Raw genomic sequence first — 25,193 nt, 5'->3', positions numbered from 1 at the left:
TTTGCACCAGAAAGTACAAAAGCATCAGTAGCCTAAATATACCAATATCTTGCAGCAACACACTTACAATTTTCTGAAACAAAACAGACAAAAACATATTTCAATCAGATCCTAAATTTTGTGTTAGGTAATGTATCAATGGGCTACATGCAGTTCCCAACAGTTACAGGGCAACAGCACCATCTTGAGGTCATTAGAGAATTAAACGAAAAGAGAAGCTGCAGGTACTGTTCTGAAGATATCTTACTCTTAAATGCAGTAATTATTTGATGTATTTATGTGGTCTAAGACAAAAAGTCAACCCTTTTTATTAGTCTGGCTTTTTCAAATGCAAAGTGCTTACAAGTGCCGGCTTACAATACAGACTTTCCTGAATCAATTACTCTTTTCTTGGTTACTTTTGTTTCCTCCTTTGACTACCTGTATTTTGCAGATAATGGTGACCAACAAAATACTTGCATCCCCCACTTTTTCCACATTAGAAATATACTACTGCATATTCTACCCTTTGCTCTTTTATGGGCTATGCAATAAAGATCCACACGTATCTCAGCAGAGCTGCATTACAGATTTTCTGGCTGAGGCACACAACAGAAAAATCTATATCCAAGCATTGTGAAAAAGCAAGGATTCATCCTTAAATTACGTGTGAGCTTCTTAAACAGTATTTATGATAGAAAACATCTAGGATACCTCTTTATGAAAGCATTCTTGGCCCAACAAGAGAAAGCACGCTAATAAAATCAGCTGCTTTCTATAAATATGTTTTAAGCATTTGAATCCAGAGAAATCTTCGTGTGCAATATATACCCAGCACTGGAGTTGCAAAGGATTTTTTTTGTATTCGTGAATCTGAGTTAGTTTATTAAATTTACAACACCCTGAGCAACCAACAACCACTCCAGCAGAGAACTGTGAAAGATGGAGGCTGTAAACTTGAAGAAAATAATTATTTGCTATTCGAAGTAGAATTGCCTCTCCCCGAAAGATAGGTGCCATATAAAAGGTGGCGCCCGGCCCCAGGAGAGAGACCATTGGGTTCAGTTTACACCACATTTTTAAGATAAACCAAAGATGTTTTCTTCAAATACACACCCCAGATCTTTCAGGAGCTGACAAAATGCCTTGCAGCTGTCCAGGCAGCAGGACTATAAACTCATCATTTACTGGAGATACTCAAAACCTGCCTGATGGATGCTTTCCTGTGTAACCTACTCTAGGGAACCTGCTTTAGCAAGAGGGGTTGGACTGGATAATATCCAGAGGTTCCTTCCAACACCTACAGTTCCATAATTAGGTCTCTTTTCCACTTTGGTAGAGGAAAGAGATTTTAAAAATTCATTTTGCTCTTTTGAGAGCTAAAAAGTATTCACAAGCAGACAAAAACCTTTCCACCTATGAACACTTTTATCAAATACTGGACATTGTGTACAACATGATTTTAACTCAGACTTCGAATGTCTGTATTTTTTTCAGCTAAAAGTCTTTCACACCAAATCTAGTAAAACCTGCTTTGCTTTTTTTTTTTTTTTTTTTTTTGGCAGAGAAACAACAAGTAGTAAACAAAGAAAAGCAAAAAAATATATTTTAATAATACAGCTCAGCTTGTTTGATATCAAAACAACCTGTTTTTGTAACATAGCCTCTTATGCACTTAGAAAAAAAAAAATTGTATAAAGATTTAAAATAAATTTTCAGTAGGTTCCAGCTTAAAAGAGGAAGGCATAAGTACCATCCTATATATAAAATCAACTCTAAAAAGATAAATACTGTACACCTATGTTACAGGTTCAGCGCATGCCCAAGATTTGTCTGCTCTTTAGCTGATAGTTCTTTTCCAGTTCACACAGTGCTTGAGCTCGCAGGTTTGCAGCATACAGGCGTCTTTTGAGATCAGAGCATTTCCCTTTAGAAAGGGGATAGTTCTCCACATTAACAGAAGGCACAGCATTCTCCTCACTTCCACCAAAGTGGACCTTCTTCTTGGTTGTAGAAAAGGGGAGCAGGACTGCATCATCTTAAGAAACAGACGAACAGAAACTGAATTAGTGCATCTCAGCATTTATTGCTTAGCTTATAACCTTTAATCCTGTCACCCATTTTGTTAACTACCCATGGATCCAAGTGATCTAATTCAATGCAGCTCAGCTCTTGGCAATAATTCCCATTTTTGGAGGAAAACTTGAAAGTGAAGTTTTAAAACAATTGCAATAAAAGGGTGTATGCACTGTAGCTTCTAAAGAGCTCTTAAGGAAATAGCACTTGAAATAAAGAGAACAACTGTTGCTCTGCAGAAAGAGCACTTAGGACATGCTCATAGAAACTAGGAATTTTGGTATTCCATTTTACTGTGAAGAGAGCCACACAGCTAAGTTTGAGCAAGAATTAGGAATTAAGAAGCTGTGTGAGATGCAACCCAATGATGAGAAAGAGCATTAAAGCAAACTAAAGAAATTAGTAGCAAGTGATCTTGTTAATATTGCAATTATTAACAGGACCTGTGTCAGGTGTGGGTAAATTTCAGAAACAGTGTTACAAGAATGCTACTGAATGAGTTGGAAGTGTAGAAAACATTGTTAGAGAAATGTGTAATGACATGGTCTATAGCTGAGACTAGAGCAAGAGCTTGGCACTCTTTCAACAGCTACATTTACTCTCCTGCATTTTCTGTCTGCAGATGTTAGCTACACCAAGCATCTTCGCTTATTTTCAAACATTAATATCTGCTAATATCAAAACAGTGTATGAAAGAGGGGGAGAAAGGGAAGAGATCAGAAGGAAGCAATGAAGCTTGTTTAACTTTATGGTTCCAACATCAGAAAGCTCCAGGCAAGTTTAGTTTTTATTTGATTTTATATTCTGTAATAGACCAAATAAAAGATGTTGGGAGAGAATTCTGAAAGTAGGCAGGTATATTAGAAACATTCAAATAGCACTAATTTCTAGGGGTACTTGACTGGTGTTCTTTTACACTATGATAGCCACTTGTTGAGATAAGCAACTTCAGTTTTATTTATAGTAGAACAATACATGCATATCTTGCTTTCTCTCCAACTAAAACTAAATGAAGATTTTTTTGCTTCATTTTAAGGGCTATTCATACTTCTTTGTTCTAGTAATACTTCAGAACCAGTGTTTAATATCCCCATCCAATATTTTTACTGTTGCTCTCCCTAACATAAAGCAAAGTAATATCAAGTACTTCAGTCATTTATACTATTAAAGTGCAATGAGCAGTAGATGCTATCAGTTATTACAGGGAAGATTTGAATATTACCAAGGCCAAAGTAAGGCTCAAACACTTGTGAGCTAATAGATCTTGTAAAACAGATGTAAGTAGTCAAGTATTATAGCACACTGTCAAACATGTTTTTGGTTCTTGTGAATTAAACTGAATTAATAACACTGTTTTCTTCTGAGCCTAAGTGAGGCAGTGATCACTGCTGAGTGACCTACAACAAATAGTAGTTCCTACTCTGAAGGCTTTAGAAGTTGAAACTAGAGATGAAGTAATTAGGCATTTGAATTTTTATTGAAATTTACTATATCAAAGGTCCGTAAGAGGACAACTAAAATAAATACAACTCTGAGGTTTGGATTACAAGTCAGCATTTTGTTGGTTCATCACAAGAACCTAATTTGCAAAACAAAAAACTGTAAGGCTGACAGTGGTAACTCACACTGATAAGTGAGCATTGTTCAGATCTTCCTGCGAAGCAGAAAATCAAGAGTCTCTTCCCAGGCAGAGATAATGGGGTTTTGTATTGCTACAATGGGACTACATACAGCACATTGATCACGAGCATTCTTCCGGTCATACCAGCCTACATCTATCAGCGCAAGAGGCTCCTCGTATGCGTGCATACCTGGACCATCTGCAGTAGATAATGTCTTCTGCTGTTTGTAGAGGCTGTAGTTCCTCATCAATTTTTCAGCTCTGTTTTGAAAAAAGGAAGTTTAAGCTTTTTCACTGTAAGGCTGTAGAGCTTCTAATCAAGGCAGTTATAGGTTAGTAAAATACCTAGCAAGTTTGTCCTCTGCCAGCCTCTCTCGAATACAGAGCTCCCGTTCTCTCTCTGGAAATAGAAATAGGGTAGTATGTAATGTTTGAATGTAAACATTAGAGGGATTGTGCATGGTACATTTTATTGTGAAAAAAGACAGCAATAGTAGCCTGCCAAATGTTCTTATGTTCTGGTTCTGCATCTCTAAACAAAGCAAGGTAACAGCTATGCAGATACAAGCTTTACCAATACATCAAAAAAAACACTGAACAAGTGCTCTTAAGTGGGTAGATTGTTTTTCTTCGGGAAAAAAAGTGGTGTGCCACAGTGAAGCTACAGATTTCTGTTCTGAACATTATCTCATGGCAAACAAGACACCACGTCTGAGTACGTAGATGCCAGTTAAAAAGTCAGCTATGACCTAGCATCTTATTTTACAACAGCAGCTGTTATTTAGGCTCAGAAAATCATATATGTAGTTAAAAACATACATAGCAGAGCCTCTATGTACGTAATGAAGTATTATATGTAGCCAGGAAGTCCTAACATCTCAGCCACCTACACTGTTTCACAAGTAAGTTACCTGTAGAATGCAGCTTCTATGAAAGCAGCTGACCATTCACTCAGGTATATTTTACTCCAATATATATATAGCCTAAGGCAAGCATAACATAGCTGGTGCTTATCTGCACAGAATACATGGAGGACATCAGCCTACACTGCACAGAGCAATGTATTTGGACCCTGGTTTTCTGCACACTTTGCTGATTACTGCTCATTTTTAATATTCTTCACGGACCAGGCTTACATTTCTGAACTGCTAAGTACATCTTAGCAATTGAAAATAAGAACAAAGTAGTATAGATTATTTAAGGCCAAGCATTCTTGTTTTAGTCTTTGGACAGAATTCTAGTAGCAACTACGGGAGTACAATAGTCTAGTGCATTAAAATGAGTTTTGAAAACAGTCTACATTTCCATCATCAGCACGTATTCTTTTAAATTGGAGTCCCATTGCCACCCCCTTCCCAAAGGGAAATATCATACGCTCCAATCGTTGCTCTCTGTCCTTAATGGCTTGCTCTCTTTCGTGTAGTTGTTGCTCCTTCAGCTTCAGTTCATTCACTGGAGCATCCAAATGCTGCACCCTCTCTGGCTCTCCTGATCTCCGGCCTCTTTTATCAGAATTTTTTCTCTGCTCTTCTGCCACTAAATCTGCTATCAAGGGATGCTGCAGAATGTCTTCAACAGAAGGTCGGCAGTAATCCTAAAGGAGAGAAGTTGCCAGTAACCCTCAGCTGCAATCAAGAAAAAACTATTGCTGGGTATTCCCACCTGGGGATGCATCTTGCTTGGAAACCAGCTGATGTGCTTTATAGTGAAGGAGGAGCTGATTTAAAAAAAAAAAAGTGTGGAAAGGGCAACAACTAAGGGCTGGCATGCTGTACTAATTTAACCAGACAAAACTGAGGTAGGAAGCTGCTACCAGCCACCTTCAGCACCAGAAGCCACAAGTCTGGCTATCCCAGCACAGGTATCTATTCCTTTCAGAGCTAAGTGTGTGGGGAAATTGAAGAATCCACACCTGTTAGAGATCTAGGTTCATTATACAACTTGGTGGAACAATTTTAACCCTGAAGTTAGACCTTGAAGCATGCTGTTAGATAATTCCAGTAGGCCATACTGAGACACTATTTTGCACCCTATTAACCTAGAATAACTCTTGAGCAGCTGATGCTGCTCACCCACCTCTTTTTTCTTTTTTTAAATGTACTCAAAGTAGTTTTTCCCACCTTCCTACATAGGTAATATTGCTGGTGACAAGATGGTGGCCACCACTACTGCAGATTAGTTTGTTTCATAAACTGAGGAGGAAAACCAGTACTTCAGTACTAGCTCTTATCATAGGCAGAAAATTAAGAACTAATTCTTACCTTCAAGTTCAGCATCTGCTTGAGAAGTTCATTCAACTGCTCTGAGTAACGATACGGTATTCGTCTGAACTTCCCCTCCCTTATCTTTTCTGCCAACTCCTTCTGGTTGTAAGCTGTAAATGGGGGCCTGAAGAATAGTATTTTTTTTGAATTATCTCACCAGTTTTATAGGACTTATTTTCATTAAAATGTCAGACTAAGAAATAAGCAGCAAAGATTGGTTACCTACCGTCAAGACAAATATAGAAATAAAGATCTAGAACTTGTCCCTAAATCCTTTAAGGTACTATTTATATGAAGAGTGATCATATGCACATTAAGAGTTATGCTTCTAAATTAATTAGCACACTACTATACTTACGTGAGAGCACATAACTCATATAGAAGACATCCTAGAGACCAGATATCCGATTTCTCATTGTATGACATGTGGTTAATTTGCTCCTAAAGAAAGAGACAAATCTTAAGTTTATTAACTGAGATATTTTTCTCATATTACAGGATCATCCCCTCCTGTTCAAATCTGAATTTAACTCTGGCTTCTGGGGTTGCTTCTAAGGTTCTTTTTTCGTTTACCTCCATAGCAATTCTTACTAGCAGGGTCTTTAGTTACTGCAATAACTAACAACTAAATAACAACTATTGCAGTAACTACAGACTAAAGTGCTGCATCAGTCCTCAATGGACACAACCCCATATTTCAGTCAGCATTATTATTACCCCCACAAAAGAAACAAACAAACAAACCATTGTATCAGGGAAATAACTCTTGCTCATTTCTAATACAAATTGAAGCCTCAGCAGGTGGTTTAATAAACTCTTTACATTAACACCATAAAACAGAAGAATGCTCTAGCTTCTCCATTTCTTTTACAAATAAAGATACTCCAACTTATCCCAATAATAGTTCAAGTACATAGAACTACGCTAACTTTCTGCAAAACAATCTTGTTTCTAAACACATATACACTTTGTGAGTCACCTGCATTTAAGACAAGCAACTCCTTGTTAAATCCTCCAAAGCATTAACAGAGTGTGAAACCAACACTGCAGAAAACAGACCTTAAAGGGAAGAAAAAGAACAGAACAGAGGTCTTACTGGAGACATATAGTACGGGGTTCCAACAAAAGTTTTGGCAAAGCTGGTGTCGTGATGCAGAATTCGAGCCAGTCCAAAATCGCCAAGTTTCACATTCTGCTTGCCATCTAGGAAGACGTTTGCTGGTTTTAAGTCCCGGTGCACAGTGACTCCGCCGTCACTCCGTCTATGGCATTCCTTCAAGGCCAACGTCAATTGAGTCAACACTCGGAGAACAAAGCTCTCTTCCAAGTAGTGTCTGTGGAAGAGGCGCCTTTGTCAACGACAGCGTCGACGCACGCCACCCCCCGCCCCCTCGGATCTCGCCCTCCCCCTGCGGCCGCAGCACACCTCTCCCTGGTGCAGCGCGCGATGACGCTGGCCAGGTCGCCGCCGTCGCAGTACTCCATCACGATGTAGAGGGTGGTGCTGCTCCGGTCGATGATGCGGTCGTGGTAGCGGACGATGTTGGGGTGCCGCAGCTCGCGGAGCAGATTCACCTCCGAAACGAGCATCTGCTTCTCCGCCTCCGACATGGAGCCGTAGTCGAGCTCCTTCCATACCAAGATCTACAAAAGCGAAAATGTGCAGCGAGCGACTAAAGGCAGGACGAAGAGCCGTCAGTGCCCCCGCCGCTCCCGGGTGCACCCGGCCGGCGCCTCACCTTGCCGTCAGCCTTACGCCGCACCTTGCGGCACTTGCCGTAGGAGCCGGCGCCGATGGTGAGCAGCACCTCGTAGTCCTCGGGCCGGCTGGGCATGGCGCTACCGCACCGCGAGCTGCCGGCCGCCCGCCGCACCGGCGCGGTTTGAACCCACCGCCCCTTCCTCTCATTGGCCCGCCCCGATCGAGCCCCGCGCTTCCCATTGGCTGTGCCGCCGTAAACGACGCCGTCCGGGTAACGGCCGGCGCAACCGTCCGGACGCGGCGCGTGGGAGATATCGCGAGAGCTCGAGCCACTCCTCCCCGTCCCGCCCCTTTCGCGTGGCACCGCCTCGCGGTCTTGCAGCGGGCGGGACGGGGCGGGCAGTGCTCCGTCAGAGCGTGCGAGGCGTTCGGCGGCCTGTGGCGGTTCCGTGTCTCCGTTTGCTTTCGTTCGTGTTTTCTGAGGCGGACACAGTGTGCAAGCGACACCTCGGTTTGCCGTCTGAACATGCTGAGCCTGCCGCACAGCACGTGGGCCTTCACTTGTAGGAATGTCGCTCCCCTCGCGTGCCCCAGTCCGCGTCGCACGGTGTGCGGATCAGCCACAAGCGCCGTGCCTGACCAATAGCTAGTCAGGAAGAGACGTTTTCCTGTACGAACAATACGTTCCCCCCATTTAAGAAATGTGTAAGTCTACTGACCAGATAGCCACGTAATTTAGAAGAATTTAATGGAGGGCTCTTTAATACAGGGAAGTGTTTAAACACCTCAAGCTATGTAAAGAAAATAGAAAATGGCTCTGAAAAATTGTTCTCTAAAACCAATGAGGAGGATGATTCGTCCAGATATTCTTCGTCAAAAACTCAGGAATGTAGGTTGGAAAGCAGGGATGTGTGGATCTGTATCCAAGTGTTGAACCAGTAATTGTTATGGGTGCGTTAAATTACACAGAATGACACTGTAATATCCTAGCATAGTAGATTTTAAGTACATGATGTGTTTCCTAACATCACTTGGGATAATTTTGGAGCAGTACTGGAGTGCAGCTCTGGATTCAGTTTAATTTAATTTCTCTCCATGTGGAAATGGCCATGATGGAAGGAAGAACTCGTTATTCAGCAGGGAATTGCAGCACACCTGTATAATGCCTCAATTGGGTTCAAAAGGGAACAGTTGCATTTCTTGACCTACAAATAGAGCAACGTGACAGATAGTTTCTCATATTGCATCTTCACATAGCTTCATTAGTCTTTTCCCCATTTTGTTTTGGGCTCCGAGAAAAGGTTTGGGGGCACAGAGGCCACACTATTGCTATTGATGAAATATTCTTACGTTCTTACCATTTAGACAAATCTAAGCCTTTACTTTCCTCATCGGGAGGCACAAAAGCTCCTGTTGTTTCCATTATAAAAGTTCCAAGGCTATCTGTAGGTATCTGTTCATTACAGGAAAATAATGAGCAAGTGAGTGTAAGACATTTTAATTTGGTTGGTAAAGAGTAATGGTGTCCGTCAAATGGTTCACTTTTATCACTGTTTTTAATTACCTTAAAAGAAAATTCTCACATCTGTTATTAGCATGATAAATGATGGCATTATGCAGTAAAAATGAAACATATCGCATCATGCATTATGCAGGCTGTAAGCTTTCATTTCTGGTTTCAAATATATATCTCTGTTTCAGACTTCTGTACTTCCAAATTAGCAAAAGGCCATCGTGCATTCCCGCTGTTATCAATGGGAGGCTCTCTATTTATATTGCCACAGAAATAGAGGAGGTTTATCAACACTGCGCTTCGTGTAGGGTCTGACTTGAAAGCTTCTCTAAAAAATGCTGGTTTGAATCATAGAAATGTCAAAATGTCACGCTCCAAAAACCAGTAAGACAGTCATTTGAGTTCTGATTATGCTTATTTTTAAGAACTTGACAATGTGAGAAAAACACATTTCTAAAAGTGGTTATTACAGTTGTCAGTTGGTAATCCGCTTGCATTCTTTTTTCTTTCTGGTTCTCACCATGTAAGAGAATCCAGGGAGATTCCAAAAATATGTTCTAAGTTTGAAATGGAGACCACATTCATAAAATACTGTGTTTCCAAGTCTAGTTTCTAGTTCAGAAGCAAATCTTAGGATTGTTTCTGGTCTTGGAAATACGTGTACTGACTTCAGGTCTTTGAAAGCTTCCAAATAGATGCTGATATTCTGTTTTTTAATATTACTTGTAATATTTTATTCTGAAACCTAAAATTCTTCTGTAGTTCACTGTCAGACGACTGCCATTTCTGCCCTAAGGAGCACCACTTTCCTTATTCCAGGGCCCAGTTGTCTGACTAAGTATGACATGCTGAAAATTATAGTAGGTAGCTATCTACTTTTTCTTAGATATCTTCTCTGTTTTCTACATGGAAGTAAGTAATGATAAATGGCTAAATCTTCACTGTGGGAGTCCAAATGAGTATGTTTATACATACTGATGGCAAAATAAGTATTTTGAAGTACTGATGCGAATTACATTATGTTTGTGACATCTTCTTTTTGTTATCCAATCAGAAAATTGCACATTTCAAAAACTGGTTCAGAAACAGAAAAGAATCTTGATAGGAAAAATACTGAAAATAAACACAGAAGATTCTAATGATATATAACATAAAGATTATAAAAACAATACAAAATATTAAAGTAATTAAAATAATGACAAAAACATCTGAGGAAAATCATGTCTCTTCTCTTCAAAGAGATGAGAGACACAGGAAATCATGTTCCAGGATCTCAGAAATGTGCAGAAGTCTACCAGAAGAAAAGGAATTGAGCACCTTACATTGGCAAGGTAAGAGATCTTAAGAATGCTTTTAAATGACAGAAAGGTGAATTGTAAAAATTGGAGTGACCAAGACATCAGTTGTTATTTGAGTTCATTTTTATCACAGAAGTATTTTGCTTTTTAAAAATTTCAGTTGCATTTGTCCTTACATGTCATTACGCTGATTCTTCATTCTGTATTGGTTTTTTTCTCCACTTTTTCTCCCTTGGTCACATGAACATAAATTTTAGATATACCAAAGATTATTGTATACAGATTACACTTTTCTATTTCTTTTTTTTTTTTCCCTTCTCCTCCTCCCCCAGCTGCTGATTTTATTGTCAAAATTCATATTTAGAAGAAAAAGAAACAAGCAAACAAACAAAAAAAGCTGGAGTATTAGACAATAGCACCATCCTCCTTCAGAAACATCACTGGTGTGGTAAACAGTGAACAGATCAGTGGGTAAACAGAGATTAATGAAGTATGCAGAGCTGTTGATTTGATTTAAAAAATAAACAGAAAAGAAACCACACACTCCCAGAATAGTTTAATGTAGTGAAAAAAAGTTCAGAATAATCACTGTCGGCTTGGAGATGGAAGAATGCTTTCCAAGCTCTCTGTCTCTTGCTCTCTGTCTTTCTGGGATATTCCAGTTGACAGTATTTGGAATAAGGAAATTTGTGATAATTGGAATGCTTGTTGATTTTAATATCTTTGCCAGACATCCGTGTTCAACATATTTAGATACTAAAGACTAGAATAATGGCCTATGATTCCAACATACTTCTTCATGTCGTGTTGGTAAATGCCAGGAAAAAAAGTACCAGAGAGTAAAATTTCCTAGTATTTTTCCTCTGTTGGTTTGGTTTGAGGGAAAACAGCACATTCATTGATGAAATCCCTCACAGCACATCTGTGGACAGGGCGGCAAAGGAACAAAATTTAGAAGCATTAATTATAGTGGTTTAAGCCATGCTGCATTTCATTTTTGGTAATGTTGGATTTCAGTGCCAAGTTAGAAAGAAATACATGCAGCAGGCAAGCTTCATTTGGGGAGTGCATTGCAGCAGCTGCACCTTCACTGTTTTGCAAAACAAGCCTGTAAAATAAGGAAAAAATGGAAGCACAAGAAATGAAAACAAATTCAATAAGCAGGAAGTTAAGTTTGTGCATGTAGCAGTGAAGAAAAAGGAAAAGCTAAGTGTGGGAATGAATGAGGAGGAGACTGAGGAAAGTCAAAAAAGATGTATTTTTGCATTCAGGGAGAGTAGCATGTGAATTCTATTAAATCTAGATTTGCTTTATACATTTCTTATACTCATAAGTGAGTATTTAAAGACATGGCTGGACATTTTGGAAGCATATCATTACCTAGCTCTGAATTTTGAGGTGAGATTAGCAGCCCTGTGTATTGTACATGTCTCTACATATATGCTGATTTTCAAAATGGTATTCATTCACTTTATGAGCAGAAGGTGCTTGTATCGATCTTTTAGGGTACTATTGAAATTGATTAAGAGGCAGATTTGTTGAGGTGCATAGAACTTAAAGTATGGAATTCCTGAGTAACCTCCTGTCCTCACCTCATCAAAATCTGAAAAAACTGGAATTGTGTCCAAGCAAGAAATCTGTTATGATAATTTTGAATTTTTTTCTGGTCTCTGTTGGTAACTCATTCCTATGGAAATATACAAGTTTATTATGCCTCAACTTCTCTTTTGAAATGGAGGTAGCATACTAACTTTTCAGATTAAATTTCATTGGTTGAATTACCTCAAAGTATTTGATAAAAGTGCTATCCATAAAAAATTAATACTTCTCGTTCTCCCTTGTTTCTCTTGTGAGATAAAAAAGCTCAGAAATCACCTCAGACATTGAAGTAAAATCACAAATAGTGACTCACGTTTCTTCCACACCTTGTCTGGGGTCCTTGCCCCTGCAAAATGTCATGCGATTCAGGCCTACTCTGCATGGATCCAGTACTCTTCTGTACACTCAGGAGGCTGCAAGGCAGTAGGATAGCATTGAGTTGATGCCAGATATTTCCTACCTTATAAGACACCCTGCCTGCAAAGACAGGAAGCAAAGCCTTTAAACGGAAGGCTTTATGTACTTTGGAACTCTCTTTAATGACACAACAGCTTCTGCAAAGTCTTGATAATTCAGCTTTTGAGCTTGGAGGACAGCCAACCCCTCTCCTGCTTCATTCACACTGCATTTTGTTTGGCTGAAGCATGTACTGACTGACCACATTTTTTAAACTGACTGCCAACAGAGACCAAGCGCTACCCCTATTCTAGTCCATTCTGTTTAGCCAAAGACAGAATGTAGTCCTCAGCTTTTATGCCTCTTGCATTTTACTTACCTAGTACCAAAAGGAGGAACAAAACTTCTCTGTCTATTACAAATAATACTTTTTGCAGATTTTTTTGGTAGCAGATACCAAAGGAGTCAGGTTGTGTAAGATAATGATCTCAAACTAACATGCCTAGTGTTATTTGGGCACTGCCCATAACATGCTTTCAGATTTTGTAATGTTAAAGGTTACAAGTGCATTAGATAGATGAGTTAGAGACAGCATTTTCCATTAGCAAGATCTGCACAGGTGTAGCAGTGGCACAGGTGGCACCTGTCACTTGCTGGAGCTCTTGAAAGTACATGTACATAACATACTGTAGGCCCATGTAGAAGCAAGCAGGAGCTGAAAACAAGCTTTTGCTTTCAGGAGATAAATAAATTCCTGTGCCAAGAATATCAGTTATATCTTATGTAATTGACTTAAGGAAAAAAGCCTTGTGGTTTGAGCAGAAGATGAGGAGATAGGTGAAAATTTTTGGCAGAAGACAAATATTCTGGTGCCTTGTTGTGATACACAACTCCCTGGTGTCCCTGACCACAGATTACAAGAAATTGGTTGCCTGATTTTAAACAGAAAAGACTTGAATTTTGTTATTGCTGTACACCTCTAACACCCAGTGTCCTAGGGGGCACCCTGGTATGTGGGTTTCCCAAAAACAATGCTAATGAAAAGATTCTAAAATCAAGACAGTCTGCATAGAATTATAGAATCCTTAGGGTTGGAGGGCACCTTTAGATCATCTAGTCCAGCTCTCCTGCACTGAACGGGGATATGCACAGCTTGATCACGTTGCTCAGAGTTTAATCCAGCCTGGCCTTGAGAGTCTCCAGATTGGGGCATCTGTCTCTTCTCTGGACAGCCTGTTCCAGTCACTCAGGACCCTGACTGTAAAAGACTTTTTCCTTATATCCAACCTAAATCTCCCCTCTTTAAGTTTGAAACCAAGCCTCCTATCCTATCATAACAGACCCTGCTGAAGAGTCTGTCCCCTTCTTTCTTGTACCCCCCCACTTTAGATACTTACAGGCTGCTATCAGGTCAGCTCAGAGCCTTCTCCTCCACGGTGAACAGCCCCAGCTCTCTCACCCTGTCCTTGTAGGAGAGGTATTACATTCCTTGAGTAATTCTTGTAGTCCTCCTCTGGATGCACTCCAACAGGTCTCTCCTGTACTGAGAACACTACATGTGGACACAGTACTCCAGGTGAGGCCTCACCAGCGCAGAGCAGAGGGGCAGGATCACCTCCCTCACACTGCTGGCTGTGCTTCTTTTGGTGCGGCCCAGGATCCGGTTGGCTTTCTGGGCTGTGAGGGCACATTGGTGGCTCCTGTGCAGCTTGCCATCCACCAGTGCCCCCAGGTCCTTTTTGGCAGGGCTGTGCTCTGTCCTTTCATGATGATGGCCATGAGTGGGTTTATATGAATATTGACTCACTTGTGGGAAAAGTTGACTAATTTGTGTGCTCTAGACACTAGAAAGTGTAACTTTGAGATAAAAACCCATGGGATAACAACCTTCTGCTTACTGAAGTACATGTTTTTTTAATGTCATGTATTATTCTGAAACCCAGTCCTACTTATATTACAGTAAGATAATTACGGTGAATAAGAGCTTTCATGTGGAGAAAAATACCTGGTACTTACCAGCTCTTTAGACTAATGGAGAATGACATAACATGAACTGATTTTTGGAAGATGAAGTCTGACAAATTTGAGGAAAAAGCCTAGATTTTTGGCTCCTCACAGATACGGTTTAGCAAATTTTGCTTTCATGTTCAAATAGGTTTGAGTATTTTCAGCTGCCCTCATTTGAAACAATCCACAAACAACAGTGGTTAGACCTAAGTCTTAAAGAGCAAGATGGCCACCCTGCTTCTTTCCTCACAATTCTTAAGCCTCATTACTGTAGGAAGCTCCCTGGAAGGGACTTCATAAGATTAAAATGACCTCTTGCCTAGGGAGAACCAAGCTGAATTGTAGTATGTGCATGGAACTCACTGTGTAGAATACAGACATAATTCATTTAGGTTGACTGGAAAAAAACAGGTAGACAGCGACTGCAGATCTGATACGGCCAAGACAGGCTTGAAGTCTTGTCCTAGTCTTTGGATTGTTACCAACAATTATCATGATGTGCAACAATCAAATATTTAAGGTCACTGAGATTTTCTGAATGCGACATCTGATTTCTGTGGTACCTCATTCAGTTTTGGAGTGGCTGAAGCTCAGAAACTTACAATATTTTGTTTCGTTTTCAGTGGCTTAAGTGTCACCTCAAGCTCAGCCTGAACCCTAGGAGCGCTGTGGTCAAAATCCAAATAGGAATGTAATTTTGTGGATCACACTGATCTGTAATTTTTCTTTTTTTTTTTTTTACTTGAAAACAGAAAGAAAGCTTTTCTTGTACCTGTATTGTTGGTTACATGTTTCTAAGAAACTGATTGCTTTTGTTTAGTGTCTGTTAGAAGCTCACCTCGTTGCTAAAATGGAAGGAAAAACAACATGCATGGGCTTTGAAGTTAAAATACAAGAGCAGCCACACAAATTGCTGATTATTTTAATCAGAAAACAGGGGAATTCTGCAAAAAATTGATGGAGAGTTTCAGGAGGAGAAGGAAGCAACTCTAATGTGGGTTTTCAGTTTCAGCTAAAAATAACGTTTTGTGGTCAGATGCACATTTACCTAATGAGATCATTTGATTCACAGAATATTAGTCAAAAAAAGACAGGGCTCCGGAGCTCATTCCCTTCTTGTCCTCAGGGAAGTACCCACATGGTGTGATCCCAGAGAAGGCAGAGGCTGTGCCTGGGTCTCTGGGGCATGGATCTCAGCCCTAACCACACACGAGTGCATGAAGTCCCTTACTGGCTGCCAGCCCGAGAATCTGCTAATTCAATTTTTCAGTGCGTTCCAGCTTGTTCTCTGATCTTTTAAGTCCTGAGCATTCAGGCAGTTAATTTGTTCTCTGCTAGAGGTGGTTATTATATTAATTAGTCATACTCCAAAGATTTATATGGAGTAGATTGGAGCATTTAACAGCCAATAATTATAATGCCACCTCCTAGAATTATTTCAGACTGACCCTACAAACAATTTCTTCACAAGCGTTGCTCACCAAGGGAAAAGTCATTCTCCCTCTGGCCACAGGGAGCCACACAGCTACCGCTATGAATCCAGGGGAAGACGGGAGAGGAACAAAAGCCATGGCCTCTTAGCTGCCCTGCCTGGAGTCACAGGAGTTGCTCTATCCTTGAGGTGACTGTACTGGTTGCACCTGGCCTTCTGTTAGCTGTTTTCTTGCCAGCTCCTGCGGAGAGTATTTTGTTTGTCTGCTGTTTTTAGCCAGCTGTATAGAATGCCTGTATAGCAAAGTTGCAGGCAAGCAGAGTAATTAGTGCAGACTGTCATCATAATTTCTAAGTTCGTTTTTGAGCGCGGCATTCAGGTCACTTTGCAGCATGGAGGATGATCATTAACCTGTGAAGCCCTAAGCGACAACATCAGAGAGCATGACCCCAGAGCAGAATCCATTTGTTATGTAATCACCCCAAATATGTGATTCTTAAATGTTTAACTGTCTCGGTACAGTAATAATTCTACACTAGTAGCACCACACACCAGAAAGCATAATAATTACTGACAATCCATACCTCTAAGATAATTCTAGACCAGACTGTGACATTAAACTCACTCAAAACCATTGGTTTCTTTACCGAAACCCTTAACTGAACTTTAGAGACAGAACTTGTGTTGTACTTTCCTGTTTTCTCCTTAATAAATTTCCACCAAGTGTTTGGTAAGCTGAGGGATCCAAGAAGAGCTTGAACAGATCTTCATTCAGGTGATGGAGGAGAAAACTGAAAAGATCAGCAACTTGGTGGAGCAGCACCCAGAGAATAAACTGATCAAGGTGGAACACAGAGGGATGAGTGTTTCTGATTTGTTTTCTTTTCACCATGTGATCATCTTTCTCCAGACATAATATGTACACTGTCTTTGAGGATTTTAATTCTCATTAGGCATCTAAATAGATGTTCTTTCGTTTACTGAGATACTGAGAACAAGTCATTGTTCAATCTCATTTATCAGAATGCCTTAACGCTTGCCTAGATTTTGTCTAAGTATAAAGACTGAGGCAGTTATGTTGGACTGGAGAGTCTGCTGCACTGAGGTTTTACTGTGCTGGATTGGAGAGATCGTGGCAATAGTGCCAAAGACTTGCCTAGGGTCACATGAAGCAGCCATAAATCAAGCCTGCTCATCCTGAATTACTCCAGTCTGCTGCCCCAGCTAGCTCACTTCTGCTCTTGCATCAAATCACAGCTGCTTGAAGGTGAATATTTGGCCTGTAAATCTTAAATCTCAGCCTAAATGTAACTTCAATGCTAAATGTCCCCAGCTTTGTCTGAAAGCTGATATTTTCCTAAATAAAAAGCATCCCTTATTTTTCTGTTCTATATTTGTAGTGGAGATGAAGTGCACAGAGCAAGGACTGCTCCTTAGAGGACTTTAGCAATGCTCTTTCACCAAATATTATTTGACATTTCCTTTGCCAGTCTGCAAGGCTCCTCAGAGGGCTTAACTACTCTCATTTCTGCCAAGGAAGCAAAGACACCATTTCACTTTCCTCAAGCTAAACAGTGTATGATGTGCAACAATTCAGAATTAATTTGACAGTAATGGAGATGACAAGTATTACTGTGAGGTATTTCTGCTATGAACATTGCCATCCTGTCCTCATTTCACCCCCACCCCCAAGTTTTGGTGTTACAAGGAATTGCTGAACAGCAGACAGGCTCGTATACAGGCAAGGCACACTCATATACTGCTCAGGCAGAGCAGCAGCTTTGGTTTGGGCAGCCTACGTGGGTACAAGAGTCCTGAAGTCCCACAGAAAACTGCAGCTCAAGCTTGGAGAGAGAAATGAATCAGGATGGGTGTACAAAATGCATAACACGCACAAGTCCATGGGAAGTAGTATTTTCTTCTACAAAGACCAGGATAGGATCAGAACAATTTTGGTTACATGTTTTCGGAAATAGTGTGGTCTCACACCTTGGTAAGTCACAGGACATCCAGGGCTGTTTCCACCAGTAAACAGGTAGGAAACTTCCTGGGTCTTTTTCCACTAACAATGCCCAGAACAAACTGGTGATTAAAGGATGCATTCTCTGTACGTAGCTAAGAAAAACAGAATGAAGCATTGAAGCCAAGGCAGCCCTAAAGACAGCCACTACTAGCAATAATTCCTACCTACCAGATACACCTCAGCAGGTTTATTCTTCTTCTACCAGTACCCACAGAAAGCATAGCACAGAGCTGCTCTGGGCTCACTGCCAGTTTCTCAGATGTGGTCTCTCTTTAACCCTAACTTGCCATAATGATTTTACAGCCTTCCTGTGTAGATGCAAGCTAAAGACACTTGGCTGGAGCTGATTACTGAAGAAACCCAAACATAACAACAATTCGAAGATGTGTGAGGGCAGGCATTACAAGCAAGGGAGAGGCAAGTGAAAAAGTTGGGGAGAATATGGCTCAGTCCAGTCTGTTCCTAACTCATTGCCCCAGTAGTCTTGCTAGATCAGAAGACATTTTACTATTAAAGTTTTTACTATCAGAGTTTTTGCCCACGGCTCAGCCAGGTTTATCTGGCTGGTGGAAGAAATTTCCTTAACTTTTAGTACCTTCACAGCTGAACTTAATCCTGTACTAAGAATTAACATGAAGTCTCAGCCTTATTTAAGTCAATAGGTGCTTCATCTCTAACTTCACTCTGAATAGCTAGTGTAGGCTTATTTTAACAGGCAGTTGTGTGATTACATAAAAAAGTGCATCTTCTATGAAGATCATTTTTAGTCAGATACTTGAAAAACTTCAGAAAACAAGACAGTTGTGGGGGCCTTCCACGCGCTTCACTTTTATGACAAAAATAGCTTCACCTGCATGATCTAATGAACAACAGTAATGTATTTGCTATTTCTGGGTATAAATTATTTCAGTGGACTAAAATCAGAACATAGTCACCCTCCCTTTTCTCTAGACAAAGCCAACAGGAAAGCCAGTTACACACACGCTGAGCTGAAAGGGATGAAACTCTTCTTTACCAAAACCTTGCGTGTTCCTTATCCTATGGACAGAGTGGCTGTGTGTCACTTCTGTATCCTCGGGATAAAATGAGCACTGATACAAACTTCAAAGGAGATCAACATTTTGATCTTTCGGTGGGTTGCAGTACAGAAAAGCAAGATGCTTTCATTGTTAACTCTCTTAGACACTTCCAAGCCAAGAATTACTGCTCAAAGAAGTGTAGAAGATAAATATGTTCAGTGTTCATTTTGCATGGACAACAAAGCTGGTGAGTGCTGGAGTCCTACAGATTCTTGTACTTTGCCTATACTCTGCTTCCTACTGTGTAATAGTAGCTGTGCTGCATGTTCCCCTGAAATGCCCGCTGGGCACAGACAGCTCGTGCTGCAGTGACTGTCCACACATCGGCCAGCTGACCAAGTTCTGTAAAATGTCTGTATTGAGGTTTTTTTTTTTTCCTCATGTTGCTCAGTAAGCTGGAGAGTCTGTCCCCCAAACAGCTACCAATTTTTTCAATAAAATACCCCTCTTACTATCACACTTGACTCTTCTACCTGATCTAAATGTAACAGAATATGGCCAGTAGGCCTGAAAGCTATGGGGCAGGGTAACAACAGATGGCTCAACAACAAAGGTCGTATTTCTTTAGGAAGCTGGGAATGCTTCCCCATCCCCATTGTGTGGGTTGGAAATGCTACATTAAGACTCCCAGACAACCTTCTGTTTTATGGCAATTAAATGTAATACAATATTCTAAAGGCATTAAAGGTAATTTCCTTATGTTGTTATGACAGGGCCAAATTATTTTAATGCCTACTAGATAATACTAGATAAGTAATTAATAGTCACGTCTCTTAATATGATAATTCTAGAATTTAAATCTTTTGAATATGGGATAATCCAAAATTCCTACAGAATATTTCCTTGTAAGTTGCTAATATGAAGAAGTGGATGGAGAGTGTAATGTCTGAAAGTTCAGTGATTTAAAATGCCATATAAAAGCACGCTACTTTTTTTCTAACTTTAGCACTCTTGTTTGTTACAATTGAATGTAGCTATTCAGTCCTAAGATCAGTTTTCCCTTAAGCCACAGGCTGCTGAAAAAATTGAAGGCACGAAAAAATCCTGTTGCTTGGTTAACTGCAGACAGTCCAAGTGTAGCTGTTTTAAAGGGTCTCAATGCTTATGAGGATGATAGCGTAATGCACTTGTGCTTACCATGTTAGCATTGACATGAAGGTTGTAGGTAAGTTCAATTCTGTTCTCCAGTGCTACTAACAGAATTTTAATAGCGAGATTATACTTATACCTACAGTAACAGGGAGACCCACGATGGCCAACAGGTCTGTGTAGGCCAAAAGAGAGCAGCGTTACCATGACCGTGCCATAGCTGTAAAGAAGTTGTCTCAGTGCACATCAGTCAACATACAAACATTTATGTAGGTTAAGTGACAGGTTAGTGTGTCCAGCTGGATGTGAGCAATAACTTAATTCAGAAATGCAGGAGTAGGAGTGTAATTTAAAGTCACTTTTGTTGTTAGCCTTTGTCCTCCATTCCTGAGGTGAAAGTGGCACTGGTCACATCCCTTGAGAAACACAGGCCTGTTGGCTGATCTCTGTAGCTTCACTTTAGACAGAATGACAGAAACTGGTGGTTAATCCCTCCACAAGCTAGCTCAGTGTGTTGTGTTGGCAGGAAATTATGGCTTGGTTTGACGGACATAGGGCTTTTGTCGTTATTACTCAGTGCAGAAAATGAAAGCACAGGGAGGCAAAGTCAGGCAGCAGGCCAGAGGGCATGGCTTCCAAGTCTCTCCCACTGTCAGGCCACCTTGACCACAAGGCTTCATGTGTCACTATAAATAGCGTATAGGCCTCCAAGATTTCAGTGTCAAAATCAGTGGTATTCTAATGAACTCTGCCCTTCGTTTTCTCCCCTCCCATCCCCCTTCGTATTTTTTTGTCTCCTTCTCTCTGCAGGCACACTGAATATGTTTTCAGATTTCAGATAAATTTGGAACATTCTCATTTATAATTCTAATTAGTAGACATGAGAGGACCTGACCTCTTTTATAATAACTGGAAAGGTTGAGTAATTGAGGTCTGAGTAATCAAGGTCAAAATATGATGCTGAGCATACATCTTACAGTTACCTAGTTTGGACTTTACAACATCACAGATATTAAACTACAAAATCTTCAAAACACAAAGATCTACTTTTTCTCTATAAAGAAATAATATATACTTGTTTTTTAAGCTGAAAATTATTAATGGCACAGTGTGGTAACATTTCACGTAGCTGAAGTGCATCTGCTCATGTTTAGGTCTATTCACATTAGCAATAATACTTAGGATAAAGCTGCTTCTGTCTTTAGTACAGGATCTGTTATGTCATGAGAGGTTCAGTGCCTGCAACAAGCACCATTACATAACGATGCTTCATCCACACTATCTACTGGCATGCATTAGTCAACAAGGATGAGAGGCATACAGTTGTATCAATGGGGATCAGTGTTCCTCTTTACATGCTGCATCAGAGATATGAAAATGGGGCCAAGGAGCAGGTGGCCTGATATTTCTAAGGACATTTCTTCTCTTTCCCCCTAAAAGGAAGAGTGAGAACATCTCTGGTTCTCTTACACTCATCTGTTTTCAAAGCTTGATAGAATTTGTTAGAGCAGGCTATTACAGCATTATGACAACTCTGAACGTACAGCATCCCATCTGCAGTGAGAAATGCAGGAGAGAAGAGGGACAAATTGGTCCGTGTGCAGTCGTCTGGAGTAGTACCCATTCAAGTAAAGATTTCAGAGCAAAAGAAAAGTGCTTACACATGCCTGAGACAGTTAAACTAAACCTCTGTGAGCTTGTACATAATTATCTCCACAAAGCTGCTTCCTATCTTTTACATCAACTACTTCAGTCAAGTAATTATTTTTCTTCAGATTTGTGGAAAGAACAAGATTGAAGTAAGGTGCTTCTATCAGAAAAGGGTAAAAGGCAGCAAGAGAGCCATTGTAATAGAAACACTATGGATCCCCTGGCAAAGAACAGTTCAAGAGGGCAGGGCACAGCATTTAATTTGCTTCTCAGTAGGCCATAAGCCCCCATAAAAGCAGTTATTGAGTACTTGTCCCTCAGTCTTCACTGGTGAGCTCACCAGGCGCTTCTCCTGTGTTTTTCCTTTGCTGCTGTTTGTTCTGATTTACTTTAAGCCTGTAGTCTATGAAGCTGCCATGTGGTGCTGCCTCAGAGTCGTCTTTAATTTAATGCCACAGACAGTACTTAGAAGGGCAGCTCCGAAAGTAACGTCTCCTATCTTATGATGTTGGAAGAAACAAGTACAATTAACTGTTTGCAAAACGTATTTTGTTTTCCTCCTGATTTGCTGAAGTGAGTAAAAAAAATGCCTTGCTGTACTAAATTGCATAGGTGGGTGCCACACTTTACATTACCTTGTCATCGTAATGCATGCCTCTAAAAGCAAAGGGTTATTGCTATAACCTCAATACTTCACAGTATTCATCCAGTGCTGCAATGCAAGGAACTTCTTGTGCCTGCAGTTTTATTCATTTAGCTACAGCACTCGCCTTTCTTTCTATACAGCTTATTTCTGACTCATCTTCTTACAACATACAAGATAAAAATAGGTAATTGTTCCATCTAAATTCCCATAATCCTTGTACTCAATAAACATAAAGTCATGTAACTGTTCTTAGTCAGGATTGCACTAATCAGTGCAACTGGCACTCCTGACCTTGTGATATCTATCCTTACTATGCCCAGGTCTGCTGTGCTGCCTGATGCAGCATATATCACACTTCCTTTCACAATCAAGTGCTGGAGAGAGAAATGGGCACATCAGAAAGTAAGCACCAAGAACTTTTTGCAAAGTAATAGGTATTTTTGTCACATCTTTACCCTTGGGCTTGGCTCAATATTTTGGATTTATTTCACGTGGTCAACTAAAGGGCCACAAGTTAAAACCAGAGACCAAATTTCATAGACGCTTTAGGAAGACAGTATTTTAATGTGGGGGATAATTGCTATTGGCAGTAGATGTTTTTGCTGTAGGTGCTAACATTTACTGTTTGATTTATGTAAGTTTCACTGGAGCCAGGAGATCACTAATGGTAAATCCATTACAAAATCTAAACTCACTGTCAAGCTGTATTTAAATGAATATTTAAATAAATTATGCTGACAGGCCAATCAATTCTCTGAATGTTATAATAAAAAGCAGAAGGAATGTAAGTGTGCAGGTGATGAACCTACAGGAAAGAGAACAGAAATTTAAGTAGCTCAGAGAAGTCCTCAGTCATTGCAGAATTGACAGGGCTATATAAAGCTAGGGAAGACAAGCAGAAAAAAAAACAAATTGGGATTTTATTTGTTTTTAAACTACTCATTAACACAAGAGGAAAGGCACAGCTAGTGTGAAGTCAGAGCATTTAGAACTAAAGAAGCTTTCTCTCAAAACAAATGAACTCTTAAAAGAACCTGTAGGCAGCCTGCAGTACCCGTCCACCTCCTCAGGCACAAAGATGTGTCAGGACTACAAAATAGGACACTAAGGAGGCAGACTGCAAGGAAAACAGAATAGGGATACAAGTTTCAGTAGGGCAGGACATAAGCCAGCTTCTAATGGAAAGGTTGGAAAGAAATGACCCTATACATAGCAAGGTTACTTGACACTCATCCACGCAAAGGTCCTTGCAGTTTGCCCTGAGGCTCTGAGAACAGCTATTCTTGGTGAAGACAGTGGCTTGGACATATCTGGGACCTGACTCACAGGCAGCTTCTGTGGTCTATATTTACATAATGAAGGCAGGCATTTGAAGAGTTACTCCAGATATGAAAGTTACTGAATAGTCTGAAAAAAATAGTATTTTATTTGTTGCTATATTTTGCAGTTCAGGATCTTAATAAGTCCAGGGCAGAATCATTGCGTTGAAAAATTGAAGAATAAAAAATTGGCCATGTAATTACTAGTAAAACAGCAAGATTTGTAGACAGTCAGACCAAAAGCCAATCAGGATAACATCTGGTCTAGTTACCTGCATCATGTCGGTCACAACCTCCCCGAGTAATTTGGTTAAACAGTACCTACTTCTGTGTCAGCTCCACAGCAAAGTTTTTAAGATGACAGTTTTAACTTCAAGAGTAAAGGAGCAAATACAACCCCTTAGGGCCATTTCTTCTGCACAGAGCTGCGGCATCTTTCATCTGTAGTCAGTGATGGAAACTAACTGCAGAGGGCTTGCACGTAGTGTTTAACTTTCTTTGTGATAAAATAAATGGAGTAGACTTCTTTATTCCCTTAAAACAGCTTTTTTTTTTCTTCTTTTTTCTTTTTTCCCCCAGATTATCTTTGTAGAATAAACTGACTCTGGAGTCCTTTTCTCAGCACAACTGAACTTGTGCACGTACCACACGGTAACAGTAACAGGTATTAGAGGCCACCTTCAGGGACTGTTCTTCCACGTGTAGTCTTCTGTTGTTTTGGGATACACTGAGCTGTCTGCCAAATGCTGCTTTTCTCAAGGTTAAGTAACAATTACAGCGCAAACGTAAAACACGTACCGTAACACGTTAGTATTACTGTAGGGCAGTGGCTGGAGAAACAAAATCCACCAGCTAAAACTTTAAGGAACAAAGTCAATAGGAAACGTTCTTCCCATTTCAAACAGAAATGAAAGAACATTTATTTGCCAGAATTTTTACAGATTTTCTCCTTCAGATTCAGTGAGATTACAAAATCTTAACTACATTATTCTGTCACACAATGATAAGCTGAATTTACCATCTCTCAAATCTAGCATTACAATTTTGGTTAGCAAAGCAAAGCATTGCTGCATTTTCCCAAAGCAAAGCTGACCAGCATTACTGAGGGTGGTTTGTTATTTACGCACTGCACGGGCAGAAAGCTTTATCTTAATTAATGCTAATTAACACTGTCACAACATGCACTATTTTTTTTTTTAATTTTCCCAGTTTCCCAAGGCAAATTTTAAGACCTGTTCATCATGTCAGCAAGCTCCTTCCCATCTTTAACACTCATGGATCAACATATTTATGTCACTTTTTAACACTTCTACAGTAATACTTAAAATTAATTTTAAAGTTATTATTAAAACTTTATTCAGTAGTGTTAGATACCGGCACAAGCTGCTCTGAAGATCCCAATGGATCACTTCTCCAATCTCACAGAGAAGTCTTAACCAAACCAACCAGCTGACTCAGTACAGAAACAGAACATCAGGACAAACCAAACCAGAGCTCTTT

At 40.1% G+C, this 25,193-nt stretch overlaps 1 protein-coding gene across 1 annotated transcript; it reads right to left on the bottom strand.

The window, feature by feature from the left end:
- Positions 1-1,790: 1,790 nt before the first annotated feature.
- Positions 1,791-7,775, bottom strand: NEK2 (NIMA related kinase 2; the record flags this gene model as incomplete). The annotated part of the gene is made up of 9 exons (XM_079550824.1): positions 1,791-2,017; positions 3,867-3,937; positions 4,022-4,076; positions 5,051-5,270; positions 5,938-6,064; positions 6,299-6,381; positions 7,037-7,274; positions 7,367-7,584; positions 7,680-7,775. 9 exons carry the CDS (start codon positions 7,773-7,775, stop codon positions 1,791-1,793), a joined length of 1,335 nt encoding a protein of 444 aa, XP_079406950.1.
- Positions 7,776-25,193: the final 17,418 nt, after the last annotated feature.

The sequence above is a fragment of the Tetrao urogallus genome (assembly GCF_951394365.1).
Source record: "Tetrao urogallus genome assembly, chromosome: 2".
Taxonomy (NCBI): Eukaryota; Metazoa; Chordata; class Aves; order Galliformes; family Phasianidae; genus Tetrao; species Tetrao urogallus.
This window is presented reverse-complemented; position numbering and strand designations above follow the sequence as displayed.